This window comes from Salarias fasciatus, chromosome 16 (assembly GCF_902148845.1).
Source record: "Salarias fasciatus chromosome 16, fSalaFa1.1, whole genome shotgun sequence".
Taxonomy (NCBI): domain Eukaryota; kingdom Metazoa; phylum Chordata; class Actinopteri; order Blenniiformes; family Blenniidae; genus Salarias; species Salarias fasciatus.
This window is the reverse complement of record NC_043760.1, coordinates 20,000,862-20,016,494: the sequence shown is the minus strand read 5'-3', so window position 1 is coordinate 20,016,494 and position 15,633 is coordinate 20,000,862. Positions and strand designations below refer to the sequence as shown.

General features: G+C 41.8%; 1 protein-coding gene across 1 annotated transcript in view; it reads right to left on the bottom strand.

The window, feature by feature from the left end:
- Window positions 1-15,633, bottom strand: part of erbb4b (erb-b2 receptor tyrosine kinase 4b) — a 288,218-nt gene that overhangs the window by 48,587 nt on the left and 223,998 nt on the right. Inside the window, exons 15-19 of the mRNA XM_030112004.1 lie at window positions 12,026-12,180; window positions 9,834-9,878; window positions 5,643-5,775; window positions 2,216-2,338; window positions 4-102 (exon numbers count right to left, since the gene is read on the bottom strand). Coding sequence (XP_029967864.1) covers window positions 4-102; window positions 2,216-2,338; window positions 5,643-5,775; window positions 9,834-9,878; window positions 12,026-12,180 — 555 coding nt within the window. The remainder of the gene's footprint in view (window positions 1-3; window positions 103-2,215; window positions 2,339-5,642; window positions 5,776-9,833; window positions 9,879-12,025; window positions 12,181-15,633) is intronic.

Below are 15,633 nucleotides of genomic sequence, written 5' to 3'. Positions count from 1 at the left end.
CACGTCCATAAACTCCACGTTGGCCTTAGGTCCAGTGGCTTCAATTAGAATTTTAATGGCAACAGGAATTTTCACAGTTTCACCCTCTGGGACCCAAATACCCTAGATAAAGAAACAACAACACAAACACAGACATAAATATAGTCACTCATTACACTACATAAAGACACAGGATTTTCCATCTAAAAAGCATTTTTACCACGAATCCCAGCGAAACAGGAGGAATCTCAAGTAATAAACTCTACTCTTTTTTTCATTGTGAAATTCAACTTTCTAAATAACGCTCTTAATTCTCCTTGGCAGTGTGTGAGAATGTTCTGCCACGCAGTATGATTAAGGGTATTGTGCCCTTCAATAAGACTTAAGTCAAACTATTTAATCATTTTGAAGTATTTAATTTCAGGTAGGATTAAAGTGATTTAGCAGCTGCCAAATCGTTTAAAAGAGGAGAGGAATCAAGCACCTCTCCATTTTTTTGCAAAATGTTTAAAATGAGTTTCACCTCTGTTCTGCAACAACGTGCCGGCACGTTCAGCGACACGCCGACGGTGACGGCTGAAACGTGAACGCTCGCTCCAATTCCTGAGACTGAGTCTGTGGTATTTGATCTGCAGACGTTTACTATTCAGGACAGTGTTGAATCTTGAATCCACATCCATGCGCAGAATTCATTGTCTGGCTGAGTAAGTTGTTTTATACCTGTGAGCACCTTAATATTTGAGTATCTCAGATTTTGTCGTTTCCCTTTGAAATCGGTTGTTCCTGTTAACAGGACAGGAGAAAGTCTGGGGATCAGAGGGATGGCCATTTCCAGAAGAACAGATCCTGATGATACCATATTGCCGATTGATGTCAACAGCTGTTTATTTCCTGTTTCTCGTGACAAATGTGACACAGATGAGAAAATCTGCCATTTAACTACCCAGTTCTGATTTAGGAGGACTGTTGGGTGAAAGTTGATAAAAAATGAAGCTCAATTATAAGGTTTTTTTTTAAAGTAGAAATAGTGAAATATGTGGGATTTTGTTCAATTTTAAGCCAATTTTCTTGATGTCCTGAAATAAGTCAATATCTTTTGACTGCAGTGATTCAAAAATGTTTTTATGAATGCCCCATAAACTTTTTATATGTGCTATCACCCAGCAATGACTGTGCATATTCAACTGACATAAGCCAGTTCTTCTCTTGATAACTATGCAAATATCCATGGGAGGATATTATATTAAAGGCCACAGTATGTCCGTGACGTTTGGATACTTTGGTGTATAAAAAATCACAGTAAATTTGTAGATTAAGCAAATGACTGAGAATCCTGTTTGTTCTCTCCTATGAACCAGTGAGTTGAGAAAAGTGAACATTTCTCCATCAAGTTTTAAATGGGAATTTAAGTATGCAGTAAAAAAAAAAGATTTTTAAAAGGGGGGGGGGGGGGGGGGGGGGGGAAGCAAAACATAACATGATTTTGCTACTTTTTGTCTTACAATTTTTTTTTTATGTTAAAGTTGATTCAAACAGAATTAGAAATGCATGCTGCTGACTGTGGGAATCTGACTCGAACATTGACCTGATAAGAAAACGAGAGAAATGCTGCCTTCTGTTCATCCACCAGACTAATCTCTGAGGGATGTGAGCATCAAAGATCATGACTGTAAATGTCGACATGATAAAGATATCAGACATCTCTGCGTCTTTCCAGTGGCGGCTCCTGACCACCGAGCCGCTGACAGCTGCTGCAGCTCACACACTGTAATACCAAATATTTTTTTGACACACCTGAAGGTGCTGTAAATCCCCCCCTGTGGAGCGAGACACCGCTCCGGCTACTATAGCGCTGACCTGAAGAGGTGGAGTAATGTGAACAGATGGATTCACAAAGTGACCAATTATATACTTGAGCGTGAGAGAGTCTGTTCTCTCTAATTTAAGCTCTGTTTTCCCCACCTCTCCCCAGCCCATCGATGCACTGGTGGTGACCTCAGCTATCTCCTATTTCACTGTCACCCCAGGGGTCTCCATGTCTGCTATTACTTATTCTTTTCATCTCCCGCCTCCAGCCTTCCATCTCATTTCCTGTCATTAACCATCCTGCAATCTGTCTCTCCCGTCTTCCTCTCATGATGTGGGATGTTCGCCACAATCTCACGCCAGATTTAGAAGACTGTTAACTTATTAGGCGAGGTACCTTATGAGAGCGAAATTTGAATTTGTGCTGTACCTTGTAAACCGTCCCGAAAGCTCCAGATCCGAGGATCTTGACTCGTTTGAGTTCCGTTTCTTTCAGAATGCGAAGCTGTGCTTGATTGGGGGCTGTTCCACTCGGTGTCAACGGCTCCACCAGCTAGAACACACAAAACATCCAATTAGTGAATACTGCAACGCAAACGAAAAATAAAAACAAGACGGACAGTCATTTACGTCAAGTCCTTATCCTGCGCACGTGATATCTGAAATTACTCAAATAATCTGCGTGATAATAGGCTTTCTTTTTTCTTTTTTAGTTCTGAGCAAACACACCTCAAAGAAATCTTTAAAGCTTTCCCCGGACATGCCATCATAGGTAAGTAAATGAACTACAAATAGGTGAAAATTAGGATCTCATCACTCAAATTGTTCATAGTAAATGGTGGAACAAAAAAACTGCCTCCTTCCATAAAACTGTGACCTAATTTCGAGGGAGTCAAGCTGTGAAATTCAGCTTTCATCATTGCGCCCAAACCACAACGAACATGGACGTACATGAAGTAACGACTGAACTGAAATATTACGACCTGAAATCCAAAATCCAATGGTGATACTGTCAGTACTGTATCTACATAAGGCTACATGCACTACCCTAACAAAGTGTGTTTGGTTGAAGTCAGGTAACAGTTTCTTTTCCCTCCAACTGAATAAAACAAAACTCATGAAGCGCCATTAAACTTTTTCTTTTTTCTTTCTTTTTTTTTTTTTTTTATGAGAAGCAATCGTGAGACATTTAGTGTGCGAATAGACCAGGGAGAGGAGGACAGGTGGATGAAACGTGTGAAAAGCATAGGGGAGGGGTGGATAATTGTGGAGCCTGAACAGGAGTTGACACTTTTGTTGTCTCATTACTGCGCGAGTGGAGGAACGAACAGATGAAATCATGAGAAAGATTATATGCAGGGAAGAAGGACGATGAGGAGAGGAACTGTGGCAGAAACAACAACGAGTCTGCGATGGAGAAGCGGTATGTGAATTAGTCAGAGGATGCAAAAGTGTAAGTGAGGGCGCAATATAAGGAGAATTACAGAAAAGAGGGGAAGATTAGAAAGGGAGGGAGGGAGGGCAGGGAGTGGAAAACAGGGGAGGTGTAAATCAGCCTGGCTGTGGTCGGCAGCTTCTGTCCCTCTGGCTCATGGTTACCATTTGATTAAAAACAATAGCCATTCTTCATTTAAATGGAATAACAAATCAGCTTCTGCGGGGTGGAAACAAGTGGGGCGGGGCGCCGCAAACACACACAGGACGATACAGATGTCTTTAAAATGACCCATCCACACACACACACACACACATACACACACACACACACACACACACACACACGCACAGAATGCTGCTCTGGGCGCTGTCCAGCGTGAGTGGTGCTGAAGACATTCAGGCTGTAGAGCAGCCACAGCGCAGGGAAGTGCAGCTGCTTCCTGGCTCTATGATCCAGCGCTGCCACTTGGTGCGTTTTTCGCTGAGAAACTCGTTATTATAGTGTAACTACTGTCTGGAACATACTAACCCCCTGGAATCAATTTTGTTGGACATGAAATCAATAGTGTAGCTGCTGTCTCTGTTGTGGTCCCCAAATCGCCAGTTAGCTTTAGTGCATCAACAGTACCTGTGATGTTTTACCAGCCTTAAATAAACATTTTCTTTGTAAGAACTCTCTGCTGCTGCTGTGCGCTTGTTGCTTTTTTACCTCTAAGATTTGTTTCAGCCTGCTTGTTCTTGCTGTCATTTGGTCACTGATCCGTTTCTTTCAAGAACAGTTGTTAAGAGGAGTTTTGCCTCGTGCCAAACACGGAGTGTGTGCAGTTAAAACCTTTATTAATGTCTGATTATCTAAAGTCAAACAGATGCAATGAAACACTTATCAGGATTGTATCACCATCTTAGCTAATTTGCCACAGCAATGTTGTCAAAATAAAAAACAAAAAATCCTAATTAAGAGAGACCATTAAAGGTAGTGAAGAAGTTACTTTTTAACGTCATTTTTTTTAACTAACTAATGCAAAACTTATTCACAAAGTGACTGTAATCAAGCGCACATGTTCAGCAACATTGCTAACATACACTTTTCTTCAATTCTTTTGTATGCAATTTGAAAAGAGCTCGTACCACTCAGCAGTAGACTGTACATATAACCCACCGACATGTGACGCTGACAGAAGCAGATGCAGCGCTACAGAAGAACACACCGTGTGAGAAAGCAGGTGCTTAAGAGATGCACAGGTTAAGCCACAGGCTCAAGGATGGGATGTGCTTTCCTTTAACACTGCAATTACCGTGATGGGCGGGTGGCTGAAAGACAGCTTTAGACTGACGGTTTCCAGGCGGTGTCTGATAGAAGAAAGTCGCCCATAATGTTTTCAAGTGCATTTAATATTCACTTTTTATTATAGTTTTGTTAAAACGTCAATATTCAAATTTGTAAAGAAGTTAATCATGTCAATCATGTTTTGTTACCATTAAAATATATTCACTTGGAATTAAATCTAAGATCTAAGACTGAATAGGATTGAGACATTTTCCATCGAGACTGAAATGCAGAAAAAAAAAAAAAGTACAAATGCAGAGACTTAACAAAGGTAACATCTCCAAATCCCCCCGTAAAAATAATGAAGGAAAAAGTTGGAGCATTTCATCTTGCATAAACATGATGAGACCAGCCAGTTTTTCAAGTGAACACATGTATAGAAATGCAGAAAAACACTGAAGTATTCAATGAACAGTGTTTGTAAAAGTGTTGCTCTAATGTAAGAAAAGTACAGCGCATTAGATGGAGCATAATGATCTGTAATATTAGCTCTATTTTGTTAAGATACTTCACTGACACTTGTGCGAGACAGAAAAGCAATGAAACAAGACCTTATTCTCACTGCGGACACACGAGTACATTAGATGATGCACTCTCCTGGTTTTAACACAAAGAAAGAGTGCTTTCTCTTCTTCTAATGGCGCGGTCCCTTGCCTCTTCCTGAAAGAAGTGTCTCTCCATTATACCATGACGAAGTCAGCCCCCGAGTCTGAGAGTATCTCAAACTTTCCCTGGCTCTCTAGTTTGCAACGGCAAACCTCTTATTCTTTTTCTCTATCGTTCATTCTGGGTTTTCCTGCTTTCACCTCCAATTTCAAACACATTCGACAAATATTTGAAATGTCCAAATTCTGACAAATGGCTGTAAATATTTTCTTTTTCATGATCTTGTTTTGATATAAAAATCAAATCACACATACTTTATCTGTTTATCTTTCTTCACAAGAACAAATTGTGCTTCTGATATACTGAGCTTCAATTCACTTTCAATATCGCAGCATGATGTATATTTTCCATTTTCATCATCTTTCATTCAAACACACTGCATGTCAAACCTTCGATCCACTTGTTTCCCATCCAGTCCCCCTCTTACCTCTGTCTCCAGGAAGCGGCGGAGGGCTCTCTTTTTCTTGATGTTCTTACGACGCACAGACACCGCGATGCTCAGCACCATGATCACCACCATGAAGAGGCCGCCGATTACCCCGGCTGCAATCAGAGGGGTTCTGGAGACAGGAAAATGGAGAGGAAGAAGAACACGAGTCAGTGGAAAAACAAGAGGTTGTTGGTGGTGCTGGTGGTCGTTGGGTTCATGATAGAATGAACTGAACAGCTTCACATGTGCACTCACACGCACGCATTCATACGAATCAAACAGGCAGATAAATTCACCCTGACTTTGTTTCTAAAGTATATTCACACGTGGGCAGATCCTCCTCTCCTTCCCCTTCACTGTTTTCCCCCTCAGCTTCATCTGCTGACAAATGTTCCTCCATGCTCTCTCATTTGAAATGAGATCGAGATCAAAAACAGGAAACCGCCTTCAGAGTGAATTCTCTGCTCTTCACTTATGCTGTCATTTGAAATCTAGGCCCTCAATAATTCTAGCAATGTGCTCCCCCAGACTGTCCGCAGAGATCAGTTTGCTTTTTAGTGCTCTGATCCAGCCCGGCTTGGTCAAGATCCTGCTGAAAGTCAGCTGGAAAAAAAAAAAAAAAAAAAAAAAAAAAAAAAAAAAAAGCATATGTCATTTGAATGGTTGCCTGCAAAATGCAGACACAAATGTTATCATGCAAAGCGAGGAATTCAATGTCTGTAGGTCTTAACAGTTTATTTTGTCAACTGTAAAGCTTCCTGCTGAAACGTCATGTCTTCAGGTGACACCATGAGGACAGCTGTGGTCGCTTCCAGTCAACACTTCTGCTCAAGTCAGATTAATTCACCTCTGTATAAAAGAGGAAGAGGAATTCACAGCTGACTCAATTTCTTCATCTTATCATCCTCTGTGATGCTTGTGCAAAATACCATAGATGGATGGATCTCTCTCTATTGATCATTACACAATGATTAGAAACTCAAGAAAAAATGAATTAAACATAACACTAAATGATGAAAACAACCTGCACTCTTTATCATAATACTGAAATATTTGTTGTTGGACATTGGGATGTTGGAAGTGAGTGGGAAGTGAGGGGTTTATTGTGGACGAGCCTCTTCCCCCACACCTCCGACCCTCAGAGGTCCCCGGAGATCCTGCCTCCTCACCATGGGGAAAGGAAGACTGATGTGTTCTGTGGAGTTTTAGGAGCTTTGTTTGTCGCCTGGATGGATTTCAGCTCTCGCTATTTCACTGATAGCTTTTCTTGTTTGTTTTGTTCTTTGAAAAAAGAGAAAGATGATTTTCACAAGTCATGATCATCTTGAAAAAAAGCTGGCATGTTTTTGAACTTCTACATTAGGATGTGCAGCTGACTAATTTAGCTGAGATCAGAAAAAAAACTCCTTTAATTTAGTCAAAGACATATTCCAGTCACAGTCATGTCTGTTCGGGGCCACGACAGCAAGTTATCGTAACTTACATCACAGACCGCTTATTCTCAAGATCAAGTGTAAAAGGGGATGATCATCATTTTGTTTGCAAACCATGAATATGTTAAAAATCTGCATGGACAAGGACCAGTGATGAACTCTACATACACGCTATACCAAACAAGTCAGACAAACGTGGAAACATAACGCTGCAAAATGATACCTGCAGTTACTAGTCACAAATAAAAAGGGAGACAGACAGATAAGATACCAAAAAATGGGATTTGTCACCAGAAATATGGAATCCTATTCAAAGAAAGTGGCGTAATCGCGAGAGAATGCATTCCGCCTTCTCTTTCAGGATCATGTTTGATTTACTCTTCCCTTCCTCACACGGCTCAGGTTTGACGGCCTTGATCATTGACTCACAACTGTAATATCTCATCAGTGTGATTCAAACCAGTAAAATTCTGGTAACAAGCTGGTTGAGTTGATGAAGCACATTTTATCACCTGTGCGACCTCAGCTATGTGTAAGGTCATAAGACTGGCACAGCTCCTTCTTGATCCATCCGTTCTTATAATGAAGCTGTTTAGTCTGGAAAAGCATGATTGTGGACATCTGTAACACATCAGTCTGTCCAACAGTGTCATGCTCTAAGGCAAATAAAAAAGATATGGTAGGAACTCTTTTTGAAAAAAGACTATTTGAGAAAACAGCTCATGAAAACACTTCAAATATTGTGCAGGTCTGGTCCAAATACACTCTGTGAAGCCATAGACTGGGTGTTACAGTAAGGGCTTTATATGAATAGAATGGATGAGACGAGGTACGATGTGATCACCAGTGAGCTTTAGTGAGCTTGATGACTATTTTGAATAAAAACCCAGACTAATAGTTTTCCCCTGGCTTCTAGTCATAACACTATTAGCTGTTTCTTGTTATCGCTGCAGCTTCATATTTCATAATACAGGTGAGATCTCACTCTCCTCCTCGATGTCTTGACAAGGCAGAAAGAAAGGATACATTACACAGATGTCAAACTTTTCAAATTATACAGGTTGGTATTTATGATTCTGGTGAATTACACGTCGTCTGTGAAAGAGTCCATTACATCTCAGTGCAGGGGAAAAAAAAACAAGACGTGTGCATCAATATCTTTCACTTCTGAATGACTTTAATGAAAGGCTGTGTGCAAAACAGCGTATATGTACGCGGCTACATGTGACGACACATCAGCAAGAATAGTCGCTGAAGATTTTCACAGTGTCAGAATGTTCTTCATCTCAGCATCGAGACATACAGCCGACGTCTACTTCATTAATTACACTCCACTTCCGTGGTCTTTCTTGCTGACATTAACAGGTCTCCTGAGTGAGAGCAGAGAACCCCGCTGCCCTATAAATATGCCGCAGACATACAGTTCGCGCCATCACTCAGCAATTCACCTTTTGCACATGAGCGACGGATGCGTTTGACCTGACTGGCAGGGATGTTTCTGCACCGTTTCACTAATGTTAGAATATTAAAAAGTAATTACTGCAAATGAGGCGGCCGAGGGACAGACTCATATCAGAAACAAGAACCTCAGATAATCTTGAATCGAATGAAAAATGATACGTCTGAATGTAAACATGTTATATGAGGCGCTGCTCAGTTCTATCAGATGAATTATTACACGCTCACGGGACAGGAAATGACTCAGAGATCCACACAATTCCTACACAGCACATGCGAGTCAATGCAGCGTGGAACAATGGCCTGAGACGGCTTTGTGCAGCCACGGTTTGGCGATAAGACGCTTTCAGCTGTGCTCGAAAACCAATACCTCCGAAACAGATTTACAACACGTGTGACACCTTGGAACAGGCGGCTGAGCCTGAAAGCTGCTGCTACGATCCAGCTGCATTCGAGTGAGGGCTATCGGAGATCTGATAAGAGCTGATCTCTTCACCGGGTCGGCTGATAGCTGCATTTTCCCATCTACTGTAGTTTCTCTGCTGGCAGAGGCCCAAATACTGCTTCAGGAGAAAATGGGCAGATTTTTGAAAATGGCATGTTTTTTTTTGTTTTTTTTTTCCCCTGTTTTCCAGAAATCATAGAATCTTTCAGCATCTGTGGCCTTGGTAAGGTGTTCAGGAAGTTGAATAATCCACAGAAAATACCAGGGACATGATATCTGGCTCTCACAGATTATCTCTATGTTGATTTTGGAGTTTAGTGTGATGTTGCCTGAAACAGCTTACGCGGGGCCACATGTTGACTTTCACCTTTTGGCTAACTTTTAAGAGCTCCTGATCTTTTCAGTGGAGATGCTGAGATTCACCTCGAAGCTGTGCAGTACAGGCTACTGCTCTTTGTTTATTTTCCCATCTTTTTAATCATCCCCTAAACGCCACACACGATTTCTCAGCTCCACTTAATGGCAAATTCCCTCACTTCCAAAGACTTGTGAGCATTGTTTTTCTTTTTTTTTTTACCCTCCAGCATCACAACAAAAGCTAAAGCACTATCAATTTATCAAGAACCATGCAGGCTGCTGACGCACACACACATATACACACACACACACACACACACACACACACACACACATGCACAGTGAGGCATTAAGGACACTCGCAGGGATTTGGGGCCTTAGAGCTAACCATTAATCACATTCTGTGCTGACTGTGATTCTTGTGGAGGTGTGGTCTTGTGGTAGTTTGTTTGCATGATGAGAAATAAATGCTGTCGATAGCAGGGAGTGTGGTACCTGTCCATCCAGCCAATGCAGTCTTGAAGTCTTGGTCCAATGCACCTTGGGGGAAAAAAAAAAAAAAATGAAGGACAAGCAATAAGCAATCCTCATTAAAATGAAAAATTAAATGATGAATTACAGTAGGATGTTTTCCACACTTAAGACCAACATGAGCTTAAGCTGTGAAGTGAGGTTTGTACAGGAGTCGTGTTAGCTTCCTCTCAGCTTCATACTCGTTCCGGCCTGGAACGTACTGAGAGCTCATTTCCAGACTGACAGTTTACAAAGCGGCGCTGTCTTCAGAAGAGAAGCAAACATCTCAGTTGGAAGTTCCAGCAGTCCTCCTGTATAAATGTTTCAAGCCTCCTATGTGCACAGTACACCGGCAGCGTCACACACAACACGCGCCAGCTGTGAAATTTAGTGGCTCTTTTGAATGTCTGGAGGTGTCTGTCTCCTTCCCTCTCAGTGTATCCCTCGCATCCGTCCGTCGCCTTCCATCAGCTTTTGTTTTTTTCGAGGCGGACCTGCTTATGAAGCTGCGCCTGTGACAAAGTGTCAGCCTGGTGTTTTCCATTTAAGACTACATTGTTATGCTCGAGCGGGCTGGAGGCTGTCACTCAGGAGAGGAGAAATAACACTCCAAAGTGACATAAACTCCCCGTGGAGTTAAATACAAAATGATGTCTCACCAAACTGGGCTGTATATTACATCGAGCGATCAGTGGCTGGCGAGCGGCGCAGGCTGGCAGAATACCTCATTGGCTTCTTGCACTTTCGTTCTTTTTTTTCTCCTCTCGCTCATTTTCTACTTCATCTCCTTCATTTGCATTGCTTATCTCACAAAATCTCAAAAGCTGGTCAGCTTCTAACCAGTACATTTGCACCTTCATAAACCTGTTTCAAGATTATTTTTCCTTAATCAGAACCGGCCAGATTAACATGTAGATCTTTTCTTGTTTACCATCAGCGCTGTGAAAATATTTATCAAGAAAGAAGTTCTTCTAAATTCTTTAAATGGGAAATGGCACTCTGATTGGTTTATTCGGCGGTACGCCCAAAACACACCTATGAATAATTGAGAGAATAATTACAGCCCTTTGAACCATGTGTTGGATTTATACCAGATTTAGCTCGCAGACTATACGCCGGCGAAATAACCAGCGAGAACTTGGACACACCCAAACGCACGAGTGCTTCAGACTTTAGACTTTCACTTAGACCGTTAAATTAGGGTTTTCTCTCTGAAGGAGGCTGTTCTAACTTTGGCTTCTTTTGAAGCCGACCTCCGTTAAATTCCGCCGTCTGATATTCCAGCTTCAGGCAAACCTCTTTTTTAATAGAACTGAACCTGTTAACATGAAGTATTTAATTTAACACTTGTATTAATGTGATATGTACTGCATAACGAAATCAGGTGCTGTTTGACTCATTACACCTGAACTGCGGATCCACTGTGGTTCCCTTAAAAACATCTGACAGATACGAACACAGAGAAGCATACAAAGTTTAACAAGTTTAGTATTTTCCATTCTTGCATGCTTTTTTTTGGTAAAAATCTTACATCAACTTTCATGTAAAGTTTCTGTCAGGGTTCACCTGTTCGCATTTTATAGCAGCAAAAAAGATTTGCAATAAATATGTTGAATTCGTCCTGAATTTTAAAGACTTTTCCAAAAGTGAAATCGACAAAGTAAAATGTGACCTCTACGTTTTGAGGCAATACGAGATCCAGCAGTGCTTAAAGTGATGCTTCAGTAGTGCTCAGGTTTGATGTTATTCCTTTATGTTTAGTGTGACAATGCTTGCTATTGTGTAAAAAACAGCTTCCAGAGTTTTTCTTTAAACCTTTATAAATGCTGCACTCTAAAACATTTATTAATCAACTCGTGTTTTCAGATTTTCTATTTTATCCATTCCAAATCGACAAAGACGGACTCCTGGTCTGGGTCAGAAGGCACCTGGGCCTCCAACATGAACAGCATGAGAGGGTTAAACAAAATTATACTCCAAAATCAGCCCGAGAAACAAAGCAGTTGCTTTTTTTTATCTTCTAATTGCTTTTCTTTTATTAAATTCAGACACTGAACTCAGCTGCTGTTTGCTTTGTCTGCACTGCCTTGAGATTTGTGAAAGGAATCAGAGGAGTTTCGTCGTGTTGGTGGAGTAATGAGCGTCCTGCCCCTCGGCTCTGTCCTTGCTCTTACCCCTGGGTGCAGTTGGCATGGCAGGGATGACATTCGTTGTTGATTTCAGCATACTTGAAGATGAAACTGTTGGCACCTTGCAGGCCATCGGGACATTTCTCCACACAGTTCGGACCATCCTTGAAATGAAGGCATTTCACACAGTGGTCTGGGCCCTGTGGGCAGAGAGAGAGAGGGAGGGAGGGAGAGAGAGAGAGAGGGGGGGGGGGGGGGGGGGGCACATTTTTAATTTGAGGAAGTAAAGAAAACAATTCTATGTCTATTTTTTAACCCTTACACAACAGCAGAATCCCAGCAGCAACATTAGTAGACAATGTAATAAAAATAAAAGCTCGTTTGAAGTTTAGGACAAGTGGTAGTCACAATCACTCATCTTGAATGAAACACAATCATTTTAAACTCCTTATTTCTGTCTGACTGGCTGGGTGACCAGGTAAAGGACGTATTTATACAGCCGCAAATCATTCTCAGTTTTAACAACTTTGTCCCATAGATTCTAAGGAGACATTTTTTTCTGTTAAATATTTATTCTCAAAACACATTCAGAGGATATATCGTCGTGACTGACATCGTTAAATCATTCGCAAAGGACAAATCTGTACTGTCGCAGAATTAGGGGACGTGGTCGCCTCTGTGTGCAGGAGCATTGACTGATTGATAGGCACAAACATACATAAGCTTGAAGCCGAGTGATTTACTTTACACAGATAAAAGTGGAGTGTATGGTATTAGTGCATCCGTGAAGCAGCATCAGGTTGAAAGAGAGAGCGAGAGATGACAGGAGGAAAAGACAGAAGCTGAGGAAAGTGAAAAACAAGAAAAGAAAAGGGAGTGCTGTTGAGTAATAAGAAAGCTTAAGGAGAGACGGTGGAGACAGAGAGAGAGAGAGAGAGAGCAGCAGAGAGAGAGAGAGAGAGAGAGAGAGTGAGTGATAAAAAGAGAGAGAGAGAAGAGGGACGGGAGAGAGCAGACGATACGCATAAAGCAGTGTGAGCAGAGCAGGCAGATAATAACCATCGCTCACAGCACACACAATGACCATAACAATCCGCCTAGAACAGGATTTATGGAGCTAATATAGGAGAGGGAGGGGTAGGGGGAGGACAGGACGAGAGGTGAAAAGCTCTCCCAGAAGACCCCCATAACGAGCAACACACACACACACTCACACACAGAACTTGCCAATGTAGTGCTTATCAAGATTAAGTGAGAGACTCAACATGATCTTAAATTTGGGATTCATCATGAGAGGGCATAAGGTAGTGTATATGTTGTTCATAAAGGCTGAAAACAATTTAAAAAAACCAACCTAGGAGACTGTGGGGGCTACCGTGTCTTTTGCCTGTCATAATATCAACATAACAGTCATTAATCAATTTGCAGAAAGTACGTTGGAAAAAAAAAAAACAGAAGTCACAGAAATGCAGTAGAGAAATAATTCTAATTGAAGCACATGAAAATCGTACTCGATTTTTCTCCTCATTTATGCAACCCTTGTTTAGAGCTTGACGCAACACTCATACTGTCAATAATAACGCTTTGACTTAGAAGAGGATTCGGGTTCGGGTTGGGTTGAAATGGACAGCAGGAAGCAGACAGATCAGACCGTGGCCTGCAGAAAGTGTTTGTGCATCAATGTAATGTTTCCTGAGAGGATGAGAAAAACAACATATAGATGTGCTTTGAGCACTGAAACAGTGTAAATCTGCGCGTGTGTGTGTGTGTGTGTGTGCATCATAATACCCCCGCATATGCTCTTTAAAGCCGGTGCATGTGTGTGAACATGTACTCACCCTGCTATAATTATGCAAATTGAAAGTCTCCCTGCTCTCGCTGGCTTTAGCGTAGAGCCTGCCACTTTGCTTTTATGAGTGTCTTCCCACCCGTGGCTGTTGGTGTGTGTGCGTGTGGTGTGTGCGCGCGTATACAATAGTCCCATCACATCAGCGCACTAAATTATGTGACGGAGCAAACAAACTGTGCCCGGTCCAGCAGGACGGTCGGGCGACCACAGCAACAACTCAAGCACCCTGCTGCACCTTCAAATTGCTCTGTATGCACACTGCAGATCAAATGTGTGTGACGAGTGCGTGTGATGGCGGCGGTGGCTGGGGCTTCGTTGAGTTTGTGCTCAAAAATTCTGGAACAAGAAGATTTATTCACACTATGCAAGAAGCAAGCCTAGGATGTTGAAGACAACATAATGAATCTGCTGATGATAATGGACTTTGGGTTTCAGTGCTGTAAATATGTGTGTGTGCATTTTGGAGCAGTGGCAGCTGGTTTTGAGCGAGCCAAGTCAGCTGATTAACAACTTTCAATGTAATATCATCACCTATATTGCTCACATGCCCGTATGCATGCATATCGACGCGTTCGGAATCCGCGGAGGGCACGAGGCCTATCAAATCACGGTGTGTAAGCTATAATGTAATTGCTATGGGCTCTGTAGCAATAACATGATTGCTGTAATCCATTTGGATGCCTGCGCTGCACATGTGACATCTATACAAGGTCCAACAGGCTGGGGCATCTCCATTATACACCACTTGACAAGCCACATGCATGCGCACACACACAGGAACAAACATTTGCATTTCACACACTCGCTTGCTTGACTGTACACTAGGTGTGAAATAACCAGGTGCCAAAACAGATAAATGAGTGATTTAGATCAGATTTCTATAAAAAGCTTGAAAATATTGGTATTTAATTTATAGTGAACCAAAAGTATAAATGGAACAACTCTTGCAAATTGAGAAAACATGTTCATGTTAAGTTTCTAATCCCGTTGTTCATCACAGCGCTCAAATAAGTTTTTGGCTTTCGGGCAGTCGCAACCTTTTTAACAGCAACCATTTTCCCATCACTGTCAATAAAAGCTCCGTCCAGGACAGTCAAGTATCAAGCAGCCAGCCAAGACAATCAAAACAAGACAAAACAACAAAAAAAAAGTCACTGCCAGTTCAACAACAACAACAACACAACTGAAGGCAACAGCAAGCGCGGAAGCACTAACTCTGGCCTTTGCTTTCCCGTGCTGGTACACCCACGTACACAAACATCACAGCAGTTTTGGAGAGCAAAGAAAAAAGTTCCACACTTCTAAACTACATTGGGAAAACCGTCTGACAGGGTGTGATGGGACACAAAAGACAGTGCACTGCCCCTCCGGCTCGCATCTGTCGCAAATCATTCCTCTCTATCAAACAGCAAGATAAGATTTTAAGAGAAAGCAGGGTCAGGGGCCTCATGTGGCTGTGGGTGCAGCGCTCACAAGAGGCAGACGGAAATGAAGGTCAGGGATTTATTTTTCATGGCATTTTTTTTTTTTTGATACAGCTGCTACCAGTTTTTCAAAAGCTGTTCTGTTTCTGAGATGAGGTTCCCGGGGAATACGAAGGTCTTCTGGGGGAAAACACATATAAAATAATCATTTCTAGATTTTCATAATTAAAGGTTCTCATCAGATTAACAATCTGAGTAACATCAGATTGATGCTTCCCCATTTATGGAATGGTACGGAGCAAACTTTTGAATTAGCCGATCTAATACCCAGAAATGTACATGAAGTGGATGCAAATCTCCAGAAATGTAGTATGCACACT